This window comes from Lygodium microphyllum, chromosome 16 (genome assembly GCF_053477565.2).
Source record: "Lygodium microphyllum isolate KBCC chromosome 16, Lygodium_microphyllum_v1.1.10, whole genome shotgun sequence".
Classification (NCBI taxonomy): Eukaryota; Viridiplantae; Streptophyta; class Polypodiopsida; order Schizaeales; family Lygodiaceae; genus Lygodium; species Lygodium microphyllum.
This window is the reverse complement of record NC_141150.1, coordinates 117,546,416-117,563,212: the sequence shown is the minus strand read 5'-3', so window position 1 is coordinate 117,563,212 and position 16,797 is coordinate 117,546,416. Positions and strand designations below refer to the sequence as shown.

The window sequence follows — 16,797 nt, the reverse complement described above, 5'->3', positions numbered from 1 at the left end:
GTTCCAAACAGGGAATGGGTGGGAACGAGAGAGGGAACGGGCTGGAACATTCCGCTAGTGTTTCTTGGGCTCGGACCTCCCGGAATGCGTTAATCGGTTCCCAAGTGCCGGAACGGGCATTCCCTGTTTCTATGCTATAATTAAGTGCTTAATCAGGGAATTACCACCCTTTCCAAGAAGAAAGGCTGGTTTTAGCTACATCATGACCACGGAGGGCTATTGGCTCTATGACCCGACAAAACAAAAGATCGAGGTGAGCAAGGACGTGATCTTTGATGAGGCTTTATGTTGTTAAGGGTTCTTTTGTAGGTGGTTCTTCGTATTCGATTGATGTATCCCACCATCAGTCCCTCCCCTTCCTTCTAGGTCACCCGTTCGTAGTTCTTGGTCTTTGACTCGTCCCCCTCCTCCTCCCTCTCCACTTGCTTCCCTTCCTTCTTGGATGGCTCCTTCTTCTACTACTACTTTGTCTTTGAGTGTTTCTACTCTATCCCCATCCCCTCGGGTTTCTTTTAGGGGTCTTGAAGAAAACCTTCCTCTTCGGATGAGGGGGATTCGCCTTCACCTAGTGAGGGGGGTCCCTATCATAGATTGGTGCTTTATAGGTACTGGAGGCTCCTTGGTCTCCTTTGCAACAGGATGAGCCTATCATGATTCCATGGTGGAATTGGCAGCTTCTATAGGACTCAGGTGGTTCCCATTTTCCTGCTACCCCTATATGCCCATGTAGATCAGTGAGATTGCAGGTTCAGCGGGATAGCTCACTCTGTGTGAACTATGCCCTTATGTCACAGATTCTTCAAGATTGTGAGCCTACTATAGTTGATGAGGCTCTTGCACAAGATATTTGGTGTTATGCTATGCAGCAGGCTCCTGCCAGATTGTGATGGCCCCAGGACTGCCACATCAGCATCTGTGCCATTTTTTGCTGCAGCTGGACTGCATTTACTGCACTTGGCTCAGTCAGGGCAGGTTGGCCAGATCTGATTGATCAGTTTGAGTTTTTCAGCTATTTATAGCTGGCACTCTGACTGGGCAGATCATTCACTTTTCTGTCTCACAGGTGCTCCATCAGGTGGCTGCAGTCTTCTCCATCTCCGTTGTGGACAGCAGGCTGCACACTCTCTGTCTCCATCATCAAAGGTGCTGTCATCATTATTCAGCCAGATCTGGTGCCATCATTGATGCCTTGGGCTACGTGTAGGGACTGATCAGTCCTCATTTTATTCAGCTTTCTTCTTTGTTCAGTGCAGATCAATCTTTTCTTCCTGCTTTCTCTTCTTCTCTCCTTTTCTCTCCGTGTTTGTGATTCTCTTCTGTTGATCACTCTCACAACTTTTGGAGCTTCACTTTAAGTGCATTTCTTTTTGAGGCTTGAGAGCAGATTGAATTGGCCAATTGATAAGGATCAAAATTGACCTAGTTTTTCGTAGCTTAACAAATTTCCATCCTGTTGAAGTAGTGCTATTGTAAGCATGTGTACAAACCACAAAGGGCTTGATCTAAGTAAGATGATACAACGCAATATTTGAATTTGAATTGCCTGCAAAGTCAGTGTAAAAAGGAACATGAGTTGCTTGTGACACACCTTGGTAAGGATATGGGATTAATTATGTGGGCATAATGTTGCACAATGTTGCAGCAGAACATTGGAAGGTGAGAAAGGATCTAAACTCTATCAGGAAGCCACTCTGGGATGGCCTTCACCTAGTGGGGTCCATGGAAATCACACTGCGGCGAGAATGTGGCCTTCACCTAGTGAGGTCCATGCAAATCACACTGTGCATAGAGGATGTGACTAATATAGGAAATCTGTCATGATTTCAAAATTCTAGGTGAGTCTGTTAGCAGTTTCTTTTGTAGCTCTTTTCTGCCAGACAAGTAGTTTCCTGTTGCTGCAAGGCTATTCATTTATGCGGTTTGGCAGGGCTTTATTTCTTGGACCCGGGTAATCATTTGATTTACCTGAAGTCTTTGGTGGTGTTGTATGTTGTTGTCTCAAGCATTGCTTAGCCTTCAACAAACTTTAGAGGAACAACTTAACAATTACATTTAAATTGAAATGTAGCAAATGATTAACCTCTGAAGTTTCTTAAAGGATTGACTTGCTAACATCAAACCTTGCTGTTTTAGCTCTTCTATTCAATTGTATTATGGAGGTCTTAACTATGACAGCTAACTATGTGTTTGGATCTCTGAGGCTTTGATACTGCTTTTTCTTCTCGATGATGAACAGGTTTTGGAGAAAGGTGATTATGTGATGATGCAAGGCAAACCTTTTATCAAAAAGTGTGGTGGGTTATTTTATGGTGACATTTTCTAACTTGTGGTATACTTACAAATTTTTTTTTTTTTCTGAAGGATAAGTTTTGTGACAATTAGTAGTGCAAAAGTTTTCCCAGTGTCTTGAAAATCATGGGTGCTTGTTTTGTTGAAGTTTTGGCTTTCTTGCAGGATGGCGGAAAATTGCATTTTTTTTCAACATATCCTTTGAGATCAAGGATAGGACAATACAGTTTGATCAGAACAGTAATGTGCAAAGAGCAGAGTTTGTTGTTCGGGCTAGTATGCAGTAAGCATCTAACTTTAGATACTGCAGCCTTTATAGAAAAGCACATAAATTTAAGCAAAAATGCTTTGAGGTTGTTGAAAGGATAGGTTCAATGTCTTGCATCAATGTAAATGAAGGCCTTTCATGAGTCTGGATTCACAGGTCTGGCAGGTTCTCTGATGGATGGGGCTCATGCGATCGTGGAGAAAAGAAATTTTTGAAGGCAAATCATGATATACCTAGTACTGCAGAGACACGTGCAAAAACAAGAGCATGCCAGGTATTGGATGTTCCCTTGGCCAAATAGTTTTATTGAGTCCATTAAATAGGGTAGAATTGATTGTTGGGGCCCAGAGAGCTAGAGTGAGCGGTGACGCTATGAGCCAATGGGCGTCAGCATTACAAGAAAAGCATGGTTATCATGTACCATAGTTTTCCTAGGCCCTACATGGCAGTTTATTACTTTTTAATGAGGATGGGTGTAACTTGTTTTTCTTGTGATGTGAGATAATTAAGAGTAGTGGAATAGTAGTGCAACAAGATTAATTTGAAGTGGTTGCACAGAATTCTCAACCACCTTCTCCACTTCACTTGATGTCCTAACATACAGGCTAATAAAAGATGAATTGTGTTCTTACAAGTAAACTAACTCGCAGGAGTACTTACTCCCTTTCAAGTTTAATTTAAGCATTTTGGTAGAGGACTTAGTTCATCCATGCAGATTTTTGGATGTAAGCCTCTAGCCTCATGGCAGGTTGTGTTCTGATGTTGTTGGGAGCAATTTAGTACGGGATGGTTTGACACTCAAGGGTCCATGTTCATGAAACACAAAGGAATGCATCTTAGCACAGTCGATGGTTTTCAACATGAAATTCATGTGTGTGCCTTTACAACATGCATCTTAGCACAGTCGATGGTTTTCAACATGCAATTCATGTCTGTGCCTTTACAATTTCACATCATGTCATGCACACCTTTGACATCACTATGTTGTTTTCCTGCAGGATCTTCTAGGAATAGGTGAATACAAGCCAGGAAGTGTTGCTTGGTAAGGTACAGATTGGAAAACCAACATGATGAACAAGCTCCTTTCCAATGACTCCAGGGCTAAATCTTTTACTTCGAACACAATTTGTTTCTCTTCCTTGTGATTTGTTAATAATGTACTATTAATCATTTCATACTTGAAATGTTAACAGACCTCAAAACTACTGTTAGTGAAAGCATTTCGTCTAATAGAAAGAGAATACACTACAATATTGTGACACTCCCAAATCTGTTGAAGAACTACTGCTCTTACTACCTCCTATACTCTTGGGATCAATCTTGCCCGTGCCTCCTAAAAAGCATGCTTTTCCAATTTATGCTATCATTGAGCCAGTGGAATTGAAGCATCTTCTTATTTTGTTCCAAAGACTCTTCAATACATTCCAAAGGAACCTGAAATGTGGAATCTTCATGCCTTTTGCACAAAGGGCAGGAGGACAGGCTGACATAAATCCGCTTAAACCAGTAATACTCTAGATGTTCTCCCTTTTAGAAGGAGAAGGGTGGGCTGCCAAACCCATTTGGACCGGCTAGAAGATGCTTTTTCGACCTAAAAACAGCTCTTCTGAAAGATTCACTTGTAACTAGCCTTCTCAAGCACCTTCCACCTTCTTAGCTTCCATGCTTTTAAGAGGAAAGGAGAAGTCCAGGTGATTAAAGTGGGTCAGGTCTCGTTCTTTTGTTGAGGGTATAATCGCTATCTTCTTTTAGAATGTTATTGACCACACGTGTTTCTGTGCTAGATTATGCATCAATTGACAACAGTTTTGACTGGGCAGGTCAAGTAGGAAGGATTGTCTTTACAGCCCCCTTTTTCTTTCGTCTGGTCGTAGGACCCTGGATCATGAGCAAAGAAATCAGAGTGGGACGTAAGGTTGCTCAGAACAAGCATTTTTGCTGGCAATTTTCTATTGATAATTCAAATCTTACTTGTTCTCAGAAATAATCCTTTCGGTCACTGATGAGTATCCATGACGAAAAGACGGAGGTTCTTACGTTGGGTTGGCAAGACGCCGGTCATAGGATTATCAATTCATGTCTGAACATGATTGGATGTGGATTCGTCTTTAGATATGTAGGATGTCCATTGGCTGGGGTACTTGCTTAACTCACGTATTGGTCCAAAATCCCTCTTTCTTAAGCATGTGATGATTTCATGGATTGATTTTGTGGCATCTGCTATTCCATTCGGAATGACATGCTGGCAGAGGATAGAGCAGCTGATTAGGTTTTTGCTCTCGAGTTACAGCGACAATGTTGAAAAATCATCTACTGCAGGGAAACAAATCACGTCTTGGATGATAAATCTGGAAAGCTATATCTTAAAGTCCCAGCGTGAGGTCCATATTGATAAAAGAGACGCCATCTCTCTACGTCGTTGCCTTGTCCATGTGGTAGAAGCCAAAACGAAGGACTGCATCATGGAACTTACTCCTAACCTGGACCTTCGGACTCTGTGTGACGATGCTTGGGGAGAGAACCAGTATTTCTGAAATCATTAAACTGTACTCCCACGGGGAATGTAGGACTTACATCGGCAAGCTATCTAGGCCATCAGGCTTGCACTCTTCAATTTGAAGAATAGACACCCTTGAGTTTTGTAATGCGATGTTATATAAAACAGAGGTAAAAGATATGTACAGCATCCAACTTCCAAGGATGCAGCGGGCCTTAGACCGTTCCAGATAGCTTCTCAGCAAAAAGCCCCAGAAATTTAAGCGAGGCAAGTACCTCGAAGGATGGTCTCGACATGGTAGAGGTCGAGTGAGTTTCATGGGCAGCCAGCATAGCCACGATGCAAGAGGAGACTCAAGTTTGTATGGAGACACTTGAGTTCTTCAGGGTCAGTGATAGGCGTACAAGATGTGATCCTACCAAGGGGTTGATTGCCAAAAGAATCTATTTGAAGAGATCTCTTGAAAGAAAGCAAACATCTAAAATGTCACCAAAGATTATCTGATTTTGAGCTTAAATATGTAAGAAAGCAAACAAATCTTTAGAATTCTTAGTATTCATGTTTTAAAACGAGGCTACAAGCATTTGAGTCTAAGATTGAATTTTGTGCACAATTGCAAGCAATAACGATGCTTTTCTATTGAGGATGTAACAATATATTTTGAAGTTATTAAGGCAGCTACGAGGCTTGGGGGAGCTCAACTTGTCAATTGAGAAAGACTTGATTCTTTTCTTGCCTTTTGGAAGTCTTCTTGATTATCTCAATGACCATAGAAATAAAGGCTAAAATATCAAATTTTCTCATATAATTATTGGAAGGAAAAATTGTATGTATATTTGATTGTGCATTTCAAAGGTGAACATGTAGGGCCCATATAGATAGCTTCTTGTCATCATGTTCAACATGAAGCTTTTGCATAACCCACCTAATCATTTGTTTAAGAGTGACATTGTATTCCAAAGGATATCCGAAATGATGGATAAGTGATTACAAAGGGGAATCTCACCAAGCCAAAGGTAATGATGCCATTTGTGTTCAATCGCATCACATTTAACATAATTTAAACCATTGCTCAAAATGACCAAATCAGTGTGTTGCAAAAGGGTCTTAGTATTACATAATCAACAATTAATATGAGATGGCATGAACATTCAGAACAAAAAGGAATTTAGTTCCTTTTTACCCCTAATCCACCTAGCTAGTTCGCATATACGTATGCATAGTAGTTACATGGTTGGCATGGAGTGTGCAAAGAGATGAAGCTTTGAATAAAGAAACTAGATAAGCTATGGGTTCTTCTTGCATGGCCTCTTGTATTATGGATCGTTATCCATTTGCCATGTTCAATCTCAAAGTATCTCCTTCATGGTACAAGCAAAACGTCCTCATTGAATCAACAAGTCCACCCTCTTTTGATGCTTCTTGATCTCCTATAGAGTAACCAAATAGTAGTTTTTCTCCTTCAAATCCTTGACCTAGGCAAATGTGCTACTAAATGCCATTGTTACATGGCTTGAATGCTTGTGCTTGCATACATTGCAATGCAAGTGCTTGTGCCTGCATACATTACAATGCAAGTGCTTGATAGGCTTGGTGCGGTTGTGTTGCTAATGTTGGTTGTTGGGGAGTCCTTGTGGCTTGGTAGCAGCGATAACGTGGACATATGGCTTCTAGTAGAAGAGGGAACATGTCATGGGACCTTTATCACATCCTCGATCTAGCTAAATGGGCTCTAGGAGAAGAGGGAACATGTCATGGGATCGTTATCACACCCTTGATCTAGCTAAATAGGTTGTTGGTTCTTCGGCTTGGTGGCATTTCTCTTGGTCCTCTCACAATTAGTATCCTTATAATCATCATTGCCATCACCATGGTCTTGGTTATCATCACCATGGTACTTATTGCAATCACCACTAGTCTCCTTGTCACCTTCACCCTCATCATTCTTGCCTTTTGTTCTAAGCTCCTGTTCATGGTTGCTAGGCTTGTAGTCCTCTCCCCCACCATTAGTCTCCTTGCCATTGTCTTGACCCCACAAAAAGCTTGGGATTTTCTAGCCTTTCCATGATGCGAATGTGAATGGTTGTCTTAGATGGAGATATGAACTTAAATACGAAAATAAACTATGCAAAGTCTACTTATAATAAGAATGACTTAAGAGGGAGTTCACATGTGAGAAACTAACACTATTTATTATTAGGCTTAGGCGGAACCCATTTAGACCCTTGTCATTCCATGTTGCATGTGTGTTTATTGTAGTAGTGCTTCATGATCTTTCACCATTTTTTGCTTGTACTTCTTGCTTGATGGATTTTGCTATAGTTGTGGCATTCTCAGATGAGCGGCGAGAGATGCCTCTATAAGACCAATTGAATATTTCTAAGGGGTACTTGATTTTTATGCAATCATGTCTATGGCATGTGTGTGTTCTTAATATGCACCATGACCAAGTAGTGCAACTTCTCCATACCTTAGATGCTCCAAATTTCGAAAGATCCATATTTCTCTAGAAGTATGAGCCATGACATGAGACTGACATACAATGTGTAGCAAAATTATGGGCCACCAATATCTAGTGGCCAATTATTTGAAATAAAATTAAGTTTATGAAGTAGTGTTAAGAAAGTACTAGTAGTGGGTGAAGCTCATTTCTCCCTATGCATTTACTATTAACCTTGTAAAGTCATCACCAATTTTGTGGGATTATTATTGATTTGGAGGGATTTTTGATGGTTTTGAGCATTATAGAATGTCAAAATTTTACACAAGCATTCTTTGGATATTTGTCCAAATTTATACTATATTTTAATAGACCTTTCCAAAAATCCAATTTTAACCTCTATTATTGTCATTTATGCACTAAATTTGCCAATCATGTACTAGCATCAATTGGATACAAGGAAATATCAACCCAAAGTCAATATTTTTCTTTTTTCATGAGCAATATTGGGAAGCTATTGTAGCATCTAAGCCACAATTATTACTAAAAGGAGCATTTGTTATACTATACTTCTCATCACATGAACACGCAAGTCTACTTTTTTGTTATGAATTCTCTCTTTAAGTGGTTCCATTGGGCAATATAAGAGAGGTGATGGTATTGGTTGATTTACAAAGAAGAACATTGGCTAGAGGTCTTATAATGGAAAACACAATATGAAAAGTTATTTGGAGATACAATATACTTGGACACCTTTTAAATGGAAAAATATACTTTTCTTTGTGAGAAATGGAAAAGTGATATATTAGGTTAAAAATCAACCCACCCTATTGATGTGGTACTTTTGGAGAGTGGTATAGTTATATACTCTCTTTGGTGGAACCCATGTCCCATAAGTCTTTTTTTTTGGGGGAGGGGGGGGGGGGGAGTGTAGTTATCATGGTGAAAAGAGCGTACTTACAAGCCTTAGTGGTTGCAATGTACTCATTGCCTCGGTAATAGACAAGGCTATGCATTTTTGCACCTTGGACATTCAAGAAACAACACCTCTAGCAAAAGTGAAGATATAGTGAGAGGTGGACTTCCTACTCTCTATATGTCCTATATAATCTCAGTTTATGTAGCCCACAACTCCAATATCTTAGCCACAATAAGAAATGCACACATCTATATAGTACTCTTAAGGTATCTCATGATACCTTTTATGACATCTCAATGTCTCTTGCTAGGTGTCACCATATAACGAGCTTCTAAGAGGAACATAGCATACATTTTGCACCTATTAAGTAATGGAAATATTATTTGCTTTGTTGCTTTGATTCATTAGATGTAATTAAGCAAGCTCTATTTGAAAAGGATTGTTTTCAAGTAATATTTTAAGTGAATACGGACTACTTTATTTATGCTTTCCAAAGAAAGTTGCTAATGGATTGAATCTATACAAAATGTATATGGGGAGTGGGTGTAGCTATCCTAAAACTTTTCCTTCTCATAAAACCATGAGATTGAAACTATGATATTGTAATCATGATACATAACCAATCAATAGAAGAATATAGCATACTTTTTGCAGTTGTTAAGTAATGGAACTAATGTTTACTTTGTTGCTTTGATGCAGTAGGTGTAATTAAGCAAGCAATATTTGAAAGGACTATTTGCAAGAATTATTTTAGGTAAATATTGGTTGCTTTTTTGTGTTAGAAAATTACTGGCGAATTGAATCCATACAGAGTATACAAGGAGCATGTGTGAATATCCCCGAGCACATCGCTAAGTTCTATCATAGGTGGTTGGACTAGGCTTGTAAATTAGAGGTCTCTCCACAAAGGCAATTGATCACTCAAGACCACGATAACTAGTGGGGCTCTAGGGAGACCTTTACAGGTCCAAGAGAAGATCAATGACTTGCAAGCCTAGATGTAGTTCGAAAGGTATCTATATCAATTAGAGGATGGTTCTTGTGAAGGCCCAATATCGATAGTTCCAATACAAAGTGGTTTTTACTTGGTTATCACATGGTCTATCCAAGGGAGGTTTTGGTTTGGTACAAGAACATTGCGTGTGTGGGAAGTGGGAGAACAACTTCCCCAATGGGAGTTTTCCTACAACTAGTAGACTCAATTAGTCAAGTGGCTGCTCTACAACTAGGTTTAGAGCTAAAGCTTGACTTCCTTAGGATCCCGCATCTTCCATCCTGGCATAGCACTGTTTTAGGGGGGCAGTATGAGACTATGGCTTATGAGTAGGTGGGTTGACATTCTATTCACCCTCATTTCTTACTCTCATTGAACCAAGTGTGGTGCTTGCTCACTTTGACTTACAATTGATCATGCAGTAGTGGTCTTCTTAGCTTGACCACCCTAGAGGACTATTAATACTATAGTTGAGTTATTAGGAACCTCAAGTTAATCCTCATGGATCAAGCTAAACACTCTCCTGCAAGGTAGACCCAAGAGCAACCTAATCAACTAAGCTTGTATGTTCCATGGAATCTACGAGGTGATGCTTGGGACAAGTGAATGGCCAACTAGCCAACTGGACAAGATCTTGATAACTTAGTGAATGAAGGCAATAATGGAGGAATACCCCCTCCCCCTTTTCTTAACACCAAAATCATCAAGCTCATCCTTATAACCCCTTAGAAGTAATTTTGCAAGGACTTGAGACCATTAGCGATGATCATTGTATCGTATAAAATGTATTGGCCAAAGCCTTGGACACAAGAATCAAGTTTCTTCTATCTATGATTATTCACTCCAATCAATGAATGTTTATACACAAGAGCAAAATTCACGAGGCTATCTTGGATCTAGCATTTTCTTAGTACTTCATACTTTCTTCAAATAAGGAGTTTTTCATAATCAATCTTGACGACCTAGACAAAGCCTTATGATCAGATCATTTGGAAAATTTTCATCACTACCCTTCAAAAGATGGGGTTTGGTAAGGTCTTAGTCTTTTAATGCTTCAACTATGACTTGCATTAATAGCTTTCTTCTATATTGTTTTTAGCCTTAAGAGGCCTACTAGATAGGAGTACCCCTTGCCCCCCTATTCTCTCTGTTTTGATAATTGACCCCTTATTGAGAATCTTGATGGGCTAGTTACTTCTAGAGATAGGAATACCCCATTGCCCCCCTATTCTCTTTATTGACATGATTGACCCCTTAAGGGCCTCTCCGTTCTTGATCAAAATTATTTCTCTAATTTTTTTTGATAGAATTAACTTAAATGCCATTGAGTAGGATAAAGAGAGAGAATCCATAACTTATTTTCCCTCCATGATCAAACCTTTATAGTTTTTGATTCATTCGTTAGAAAGCTAAATATTGAAATTCTAAAATTCTTTTTGAGAGAGAAATCGACTTGGGGAGTTCACTCTTAAGAATACCTATATGCTATGTGTGTTCAAATGATTATTAAAAATTCCATTTTTTGCAAACTTCAACTTAGTAAAATGACTGATTTATCTTTAGAATCCTATTGGTTTTTGAAAAGTTCCTTAAAAGGCCCCCTTATATAATGTGTTTGTGTAAATTTCAATCAAATTCTTGGTTTAATAAGCACCTTCAATCGAACTCCCATAAAAATCCTACATATTTATTGTTCTCTCAAATGGATCATAGAATTTTAGCTCAAGTTGTCCTTAAGGACAATGAAGTACATGGGATGCACAATTGTAGGGATGTCCTTATGCTGAGACAAAGGTTTGGTTGGATGTATCAAAGGATCAAGGTTAAGATGAAGTCTTGGGAGGGACTTCATTAGCAAGATAGTTGATCTAAACATGTCTTACAATCCCTCACTATTTTGTCTCAAATGTTCTCCCTTTTTGTAAAAGTTTGAATTCGATAACTAGCTAAACTTTTAGATCATGTGCTCTAAATATGATCAAGAATCTTGGCATTCAATTGGTTGAAAGCAAAGAACTGATATAAAGTTGAAGGGAGGGATGGGCATAGTCATCCTATGAGTCCTAAAGAGATCAAAATTTCAATCTTAAATGGTTTTAAGAGGCTAAGGCTAATTGTGTAAAGGCTACATTCTTAAGGGAATAGACATGTAGGGCTCCCTAGAAGGCAAATTTTGGTATGCGTTTGTAAAAGAGATTGATCATCCATCCATACTAAATATTACATTTGCAAGTGTTGGACCTCATAATGTTGTACAAATATAAAGATCTCTCTGTATAACAGTTGAATATATTGATCATGGTATTTAGATGCAATATTGCACATGCATGCCACTTGTCCAAAACCTTGTTCAAGGTATCCAAACAAAAGTTGCACGGTCACCACATTTGAGATCTCAACTATGGTGTTCAAGATTTTAATCGAGGTGCGCTGATGCAACCAAGGTGACAAGATTGAGGTACTCAAAATTGTTACCTTGATTGTGGTACCATAGTGCATGCACTTTGCAACATGACAACAATTATGCTATTTGCATTAATCATGGGGTAGTCATAAAGTATGCATATTATTACATTGATTATAGAACCCATTAGTGCATGAATTAGTATCAAATAATCCAAAACAGTAGCCCTAAATCTTAATCAAGGTAAATGAGGGGTAAATGAGGTGATAAACCTTGATCGAGCTAAATGAGGTGGCATGGGTATGCTAGCATGATCTTGGTATTTATGCCAGACTGTGCTTCAACATGGAAACCCTAAAGATCGATTGAGGTAGCTAAGGTGGCATGGACACACTAGCAAAATAGCAGCTTTTCTTGTATGTCAATCTTTGATATGGTAATCCTAATCTAAGTTCGTAGTAGGCTCATACCACAATAGAGGTACTTGACACACCCAAAGCTATACATTTTGTCCATGTGCATGGTCATGATTACTCTCAATCCCTTAAGGCAATGTCCCCAAATTAGCCAAAATATCCAAACTCGATACCTTTACCTTTCTAAGGAAATCACAATATGAAGGTAACTTCATTGCTTTCATGATGGAGAATTGTTGCACCCCATCAATGCATTGCTCCTATTTCCTTATCCATTTTTCTAAATGATGTTGTTGAGTAAGAAAATTATCCCTTTCACATTTAGAGATTTAGTTATATGTTTCATGAATTGCATTCATAAAGTCTAAGCTACAAATGGAGGTTCCTAATTACCATCAAGGGCTAGTTGTCTAATGTTCCATGCTACACCTGCACAAATAGAGGTAACAAGGTTCTTCTCTAATGAGGATATGCAAACCCCTCCCCCCCCAACACCCCATGTGTACTATTATGTCATACATTCATAACAAGGAGACTTACTATTATGTTATACATTCATAACAAGGAGACTTACTTACCATTATATTGAAAACATGGCCATTTATATTTACAAAATAGTAAAATAGCACATGGGTGGAATAGCAAAACACCAAATTAGATCATGCAAATATAGTGATAAAGAACAAATGACTATTTTTTCGTTTAGTCTTCAAAGAGTTTTCTTTCGCAAGCTTTGCCATTAATGACAACATGTGGTCTCGCTATCAGGCATATGGATTCCACTTGTTTGAACATGATGATTCACATGTAATAATGTAATGTCTCCTTGATAAGGCAAACATATTTCCTATGCCTACCAAAGATGAACACATAATTTCATATTTGTGTGCGTGCACACATATGTGATTTACTATTATTATAGTAGCACATACTCTCTTGTTTGGAAAACATAAGGGCAAGTGTTTTAAATGCTTCCAATGATAGGGCTATCTTTAATATAGAGAAGTTGGATGGAGATAAATTCCAATATTGGAATACCCAAATTTGGTGGGTATTGGAGCAAAAGAAGCAAGTTAGACCATTAAAAACCAAGGGAATAAAGCCATAAGATTGGAATAGAGAGGTTGGGATGAGCTATGCAAGTCCACCATTATCATGTCTTTGTTTAAGGAGGTTTACTTCAATGTCATTGCAAATGAAGGTGGTGCTTATGATTTATGAAGAAATATATGTAATATTTTTTATGAAAAGAAAAGTATTGCCTCACATTTTTATTGGATGAAGAAGCTTGTGGACCTTCATATGAGAGGGCACACCCTTATGCCTAATCATTTTAATGAGTTCTACTCCATTTCCAATCAGGTTACCTCATAGGGCATTAAGTTTGAGGATAAGATTAAGTCTTTATTCTTGCTTTGTCAACATTACGCAAGTTTTGGGATACTTATGTATCGCTATGAGTGCCAATTCCCTTGAAGGTGGCCTTAAATGCTATTTCCTACAAAAGAACTAAACAAGAAGAACATTGATTCTATGGAGCCATAGTACCATAAAATACACAATGGTAAGCATGAAAAAGGCAAGGGAAAGTGCAAGATAATGCCAAGTATTTTGATGATCGCATTGTTCCTAAGTCCATTGTTGAGATTGAGGAGATAAATGCATTGGAGTATAGTTCATATAATTACATACTTGCTCTTCTTCAATTGATGCTACTCAATTGACTAATGTTTAGTCCTCTTACTATTAATGTTGGAATCTTGAATTGGGGGCTTTTTTTATGTAACCCCATATCATCATTTGTTTTATACCCACCACATTATTATAGGTTTAGTTAGATTGGGTGATGATTATATATATGATAATGTTGGCATAGGTGATGTGAGATTGTAGTTTGGTATGGATACTCCATTTATTTTGAATGATGTATGTCATATCTTGGCTTTGACTAAAAGCCTTATCTCACCTAGACAGTTAGATGATGATAGATACTATGTATCTTTTGGTGATTCAAAATGGAAGATTACACTTGGCAACCTCATCTTTTCCAAAAGTACTAACCTAAGGTTGGTAGTCTTCAGCCCTTACTTGTATCTCTTTGGAATTGTTGTCCTAGATTTATGTCTCTCAAAGGAATGAAAGTCTCGATTTGTTTGCAGCATCTTCCACCCTTGGATTATTCATGTTTTGGTTAAAGTGATCATTGCTTATATGGCAAGGAGACTTTTAATACGCATAAGATGTTTGGTTCTATGTAGATGGGTGCGTTTTTTGCTCTAGTTCATTCAAATGTTTGTGGTCCCATGGCCTATCTATCCTTGGGTGCTGCAAAGTATTTTTTTACATTCATTGATAGTTATTCGCATAAGGTCTTAGCCTATCCTATAAAGAAAAAGTTAGAAGTTTTCCCTACATTTTAATGCTTCCTTGCTATGGTCGAGAACCAAACTAGGCATAGGTTGAAATGCCTACAATTTGACATTGGGGGTGAATATGTCTCTAAGGCCCATGATCTATCTATTATGTAGGATCATGATATTAGATTGAGAGGATAGGCAATACATGCCCCACATTCAATTTTGAGATGATGTGCTAGATCCTCACATCCTCTTGATCATTTTGAGCCCTCTATGAATTATGTATGGTGCATATTCTGATAAGGCCCTTACCTCTATGAGGAGCCTATGCGTAGAGGTGATAGTCACTCTTGGAAAAGAGCCATGCAGTTTGAATTTGATTCATTGCAGAAAAATCATATGTGGAACTTGGTTTCCTTGCTAGATGGTAAAAATGCATTGCCATGCAAGTGGGTATATATGTTGAAGAGCACCTATGGTTACCCTAATCCAACATACAAGGCCCATTTGATTACAAAGTATTTTAAACAAGAAAAGGGAGCTAACTTTGATGAGATATTTTTCCCTATGGTCCATTAGGGCCAAAAATGCTTCAAAAAATGCATTTTTGTTAATCACAAGATTAAGGAAAGGGCCAAAGAGAGTGTGCCACATGTGTAAGAATATGGTATTCTGGTCTCCTCCTTTTGGGAGATAGCGGAGTCCACTTCGTGATTCTCTTCTCTCTTTTAGCAAAATCTCCAAACTCTGACATGTTTTGGTAAGTATTTACTTTTAAAAGTTGACAAAATTGGTTATGATAAAGATGTTGTGAAGTTAATAATGACTTTTTTGAAAGTCACCCGCTTTTGGCACCCCCAATATATTTTTATTAGTCTTTTCAGTATTTCTTCTTTGTTCATTTTTCTTTCTCGATGAGCTTCTTTCATTGCTCATTTACCTTTCTTAGTGAGCTCTTTTCTGTGCAAATTCAATCTAAGTATGGCACCCAAAGGCGCCCATGGCATTTAATGAACTCCTGCATTGTCTCTGTTTATAGCCAAGGAGTAGACGGAAATTGGGAGCCCAAAACCTTTTGTAAAAACGATTGGGTGACCATGTTGCCCTCTTGCAAAGGCTCTCACAAGGTCAAAAGAAGAAAAAGAGAGGATATAAAGCATCACTGGAAAGAGCATATCATTGCTTTCAAAATTACGCATGAAGGGTGGTTAGTCAAAGTGCAACATGTTTACATGGCCAAGGATATGCACTTGTCTCCTAACGAACGTGTTTGCCAGCAGACACATTGTAAGTCTTAAGTTGATAACATATGTGATATTTGATTTAAGCAAGTATTAATATCGAATTCTTGGCTGTAGATATATTTCCATCAACAAGTACTGAACGGCAACCTGTGGAGAGTTTAAGTGGAACTTTCAGTGCGATTCATAAGACATTTGCAAACGTTATATATGCTGATGAGACCGTTGGTTCTTTTAGTGAGAGGAATTTTTATATATTTTGCACAATATGTGATTCTGTCTAAAGAGGGTACATATGGACATATTGAGGATTTGCCATTGCCAAGTCTCTCATCTCTAATTTGGGAGGTTCCTGATAAGGCAACCACACATAATTTTAAATTCAAAATATGTCAAGATATTCAAAAGTCTATGACAGCTGGAAGGATCTCAATAAGAATATGCCTGTCATGGTTTATCCCCTTACATATCTTTGTGGGCTGCTTCAAAATAACAAACTTATAAAGAGCAAAAGTATCTCGGCTAAGTAGAAATTTTATAGAAGAAGAACTAGATAACATTGGAGGAAATCTTTGGAAATCTAGAGAGGTTGACCATAAGGGTGACACCATGAGGTGTATTGTATGCCCCCAATCCTTGTCTCTGTGTTATAATATAGCACGACAAACTCTTGCTTTGGGCTTTGATGATAGGAGATACAAACTTAAACTAGGCATCTGGATTCCCTTGGATTCTAATACAGATTGCACGCCCTTCAAACTTAAGGTGCAAGTTATAGAAAAGAAGGTAAATATCATTTCCAATTGGAATCTTAAAGATGTAAGGGATACCTTGGAGATGCTAGACTGTACATCCCTAGAATATAGGTTCAAAGAAAACGGTAAAATAGTTGGGAAAAGAGTTGAACGCTCTTTCTCTTGCATGAGTTTCTTGCCTCCCACAATTGTAAGCTTCGAGCCATAAATATGAAAA

At 38.3% G+C, this 16,797-nt stretch overlaps 1 protein-coding gene across 3 annotated transcripts in view; it reads left to right on the top strand.

The window, feature by feature from the left end:
* LOC148023288 (peptide transporter family protein) overlaps positions 1 to 4,227 on the top strand; it is a 78,810-nt gene extending 74,583 nt beyond the window's left edge. The window contains exons 6-9 of one of the 3 annotated variants that reach the window (XM_087695198.1): positions 2,237 to 2,309; positions 2,455 to 2,572; positions 2,714 to 2,831; positions 3,556 to 4,227. In XM_087695198.1, the coding sequence (XP_087551324.1) occupies positions 2,237 to 2,309; positions 2,455 to 2,572; positions 2,714 to 2,831; positions 3,556 to 3,603 (357 nt within the window). In that variant the 3' untranslated portion in view covers positions 3,604 to 4,227. The remainder of the gene's footprint in view (positions 1 to 2,236; positions 2,310 to 2,454; positions 2,573 to 2,713; positions 2,832 to 3,555) is intronic. The other 2 variants (XM_087695197.1, XM_087695199.1) reach the window with 2 other exon arrangements.
* Positions 4,228 to 16,797: the final 12,570 nt, after the last annotated feature.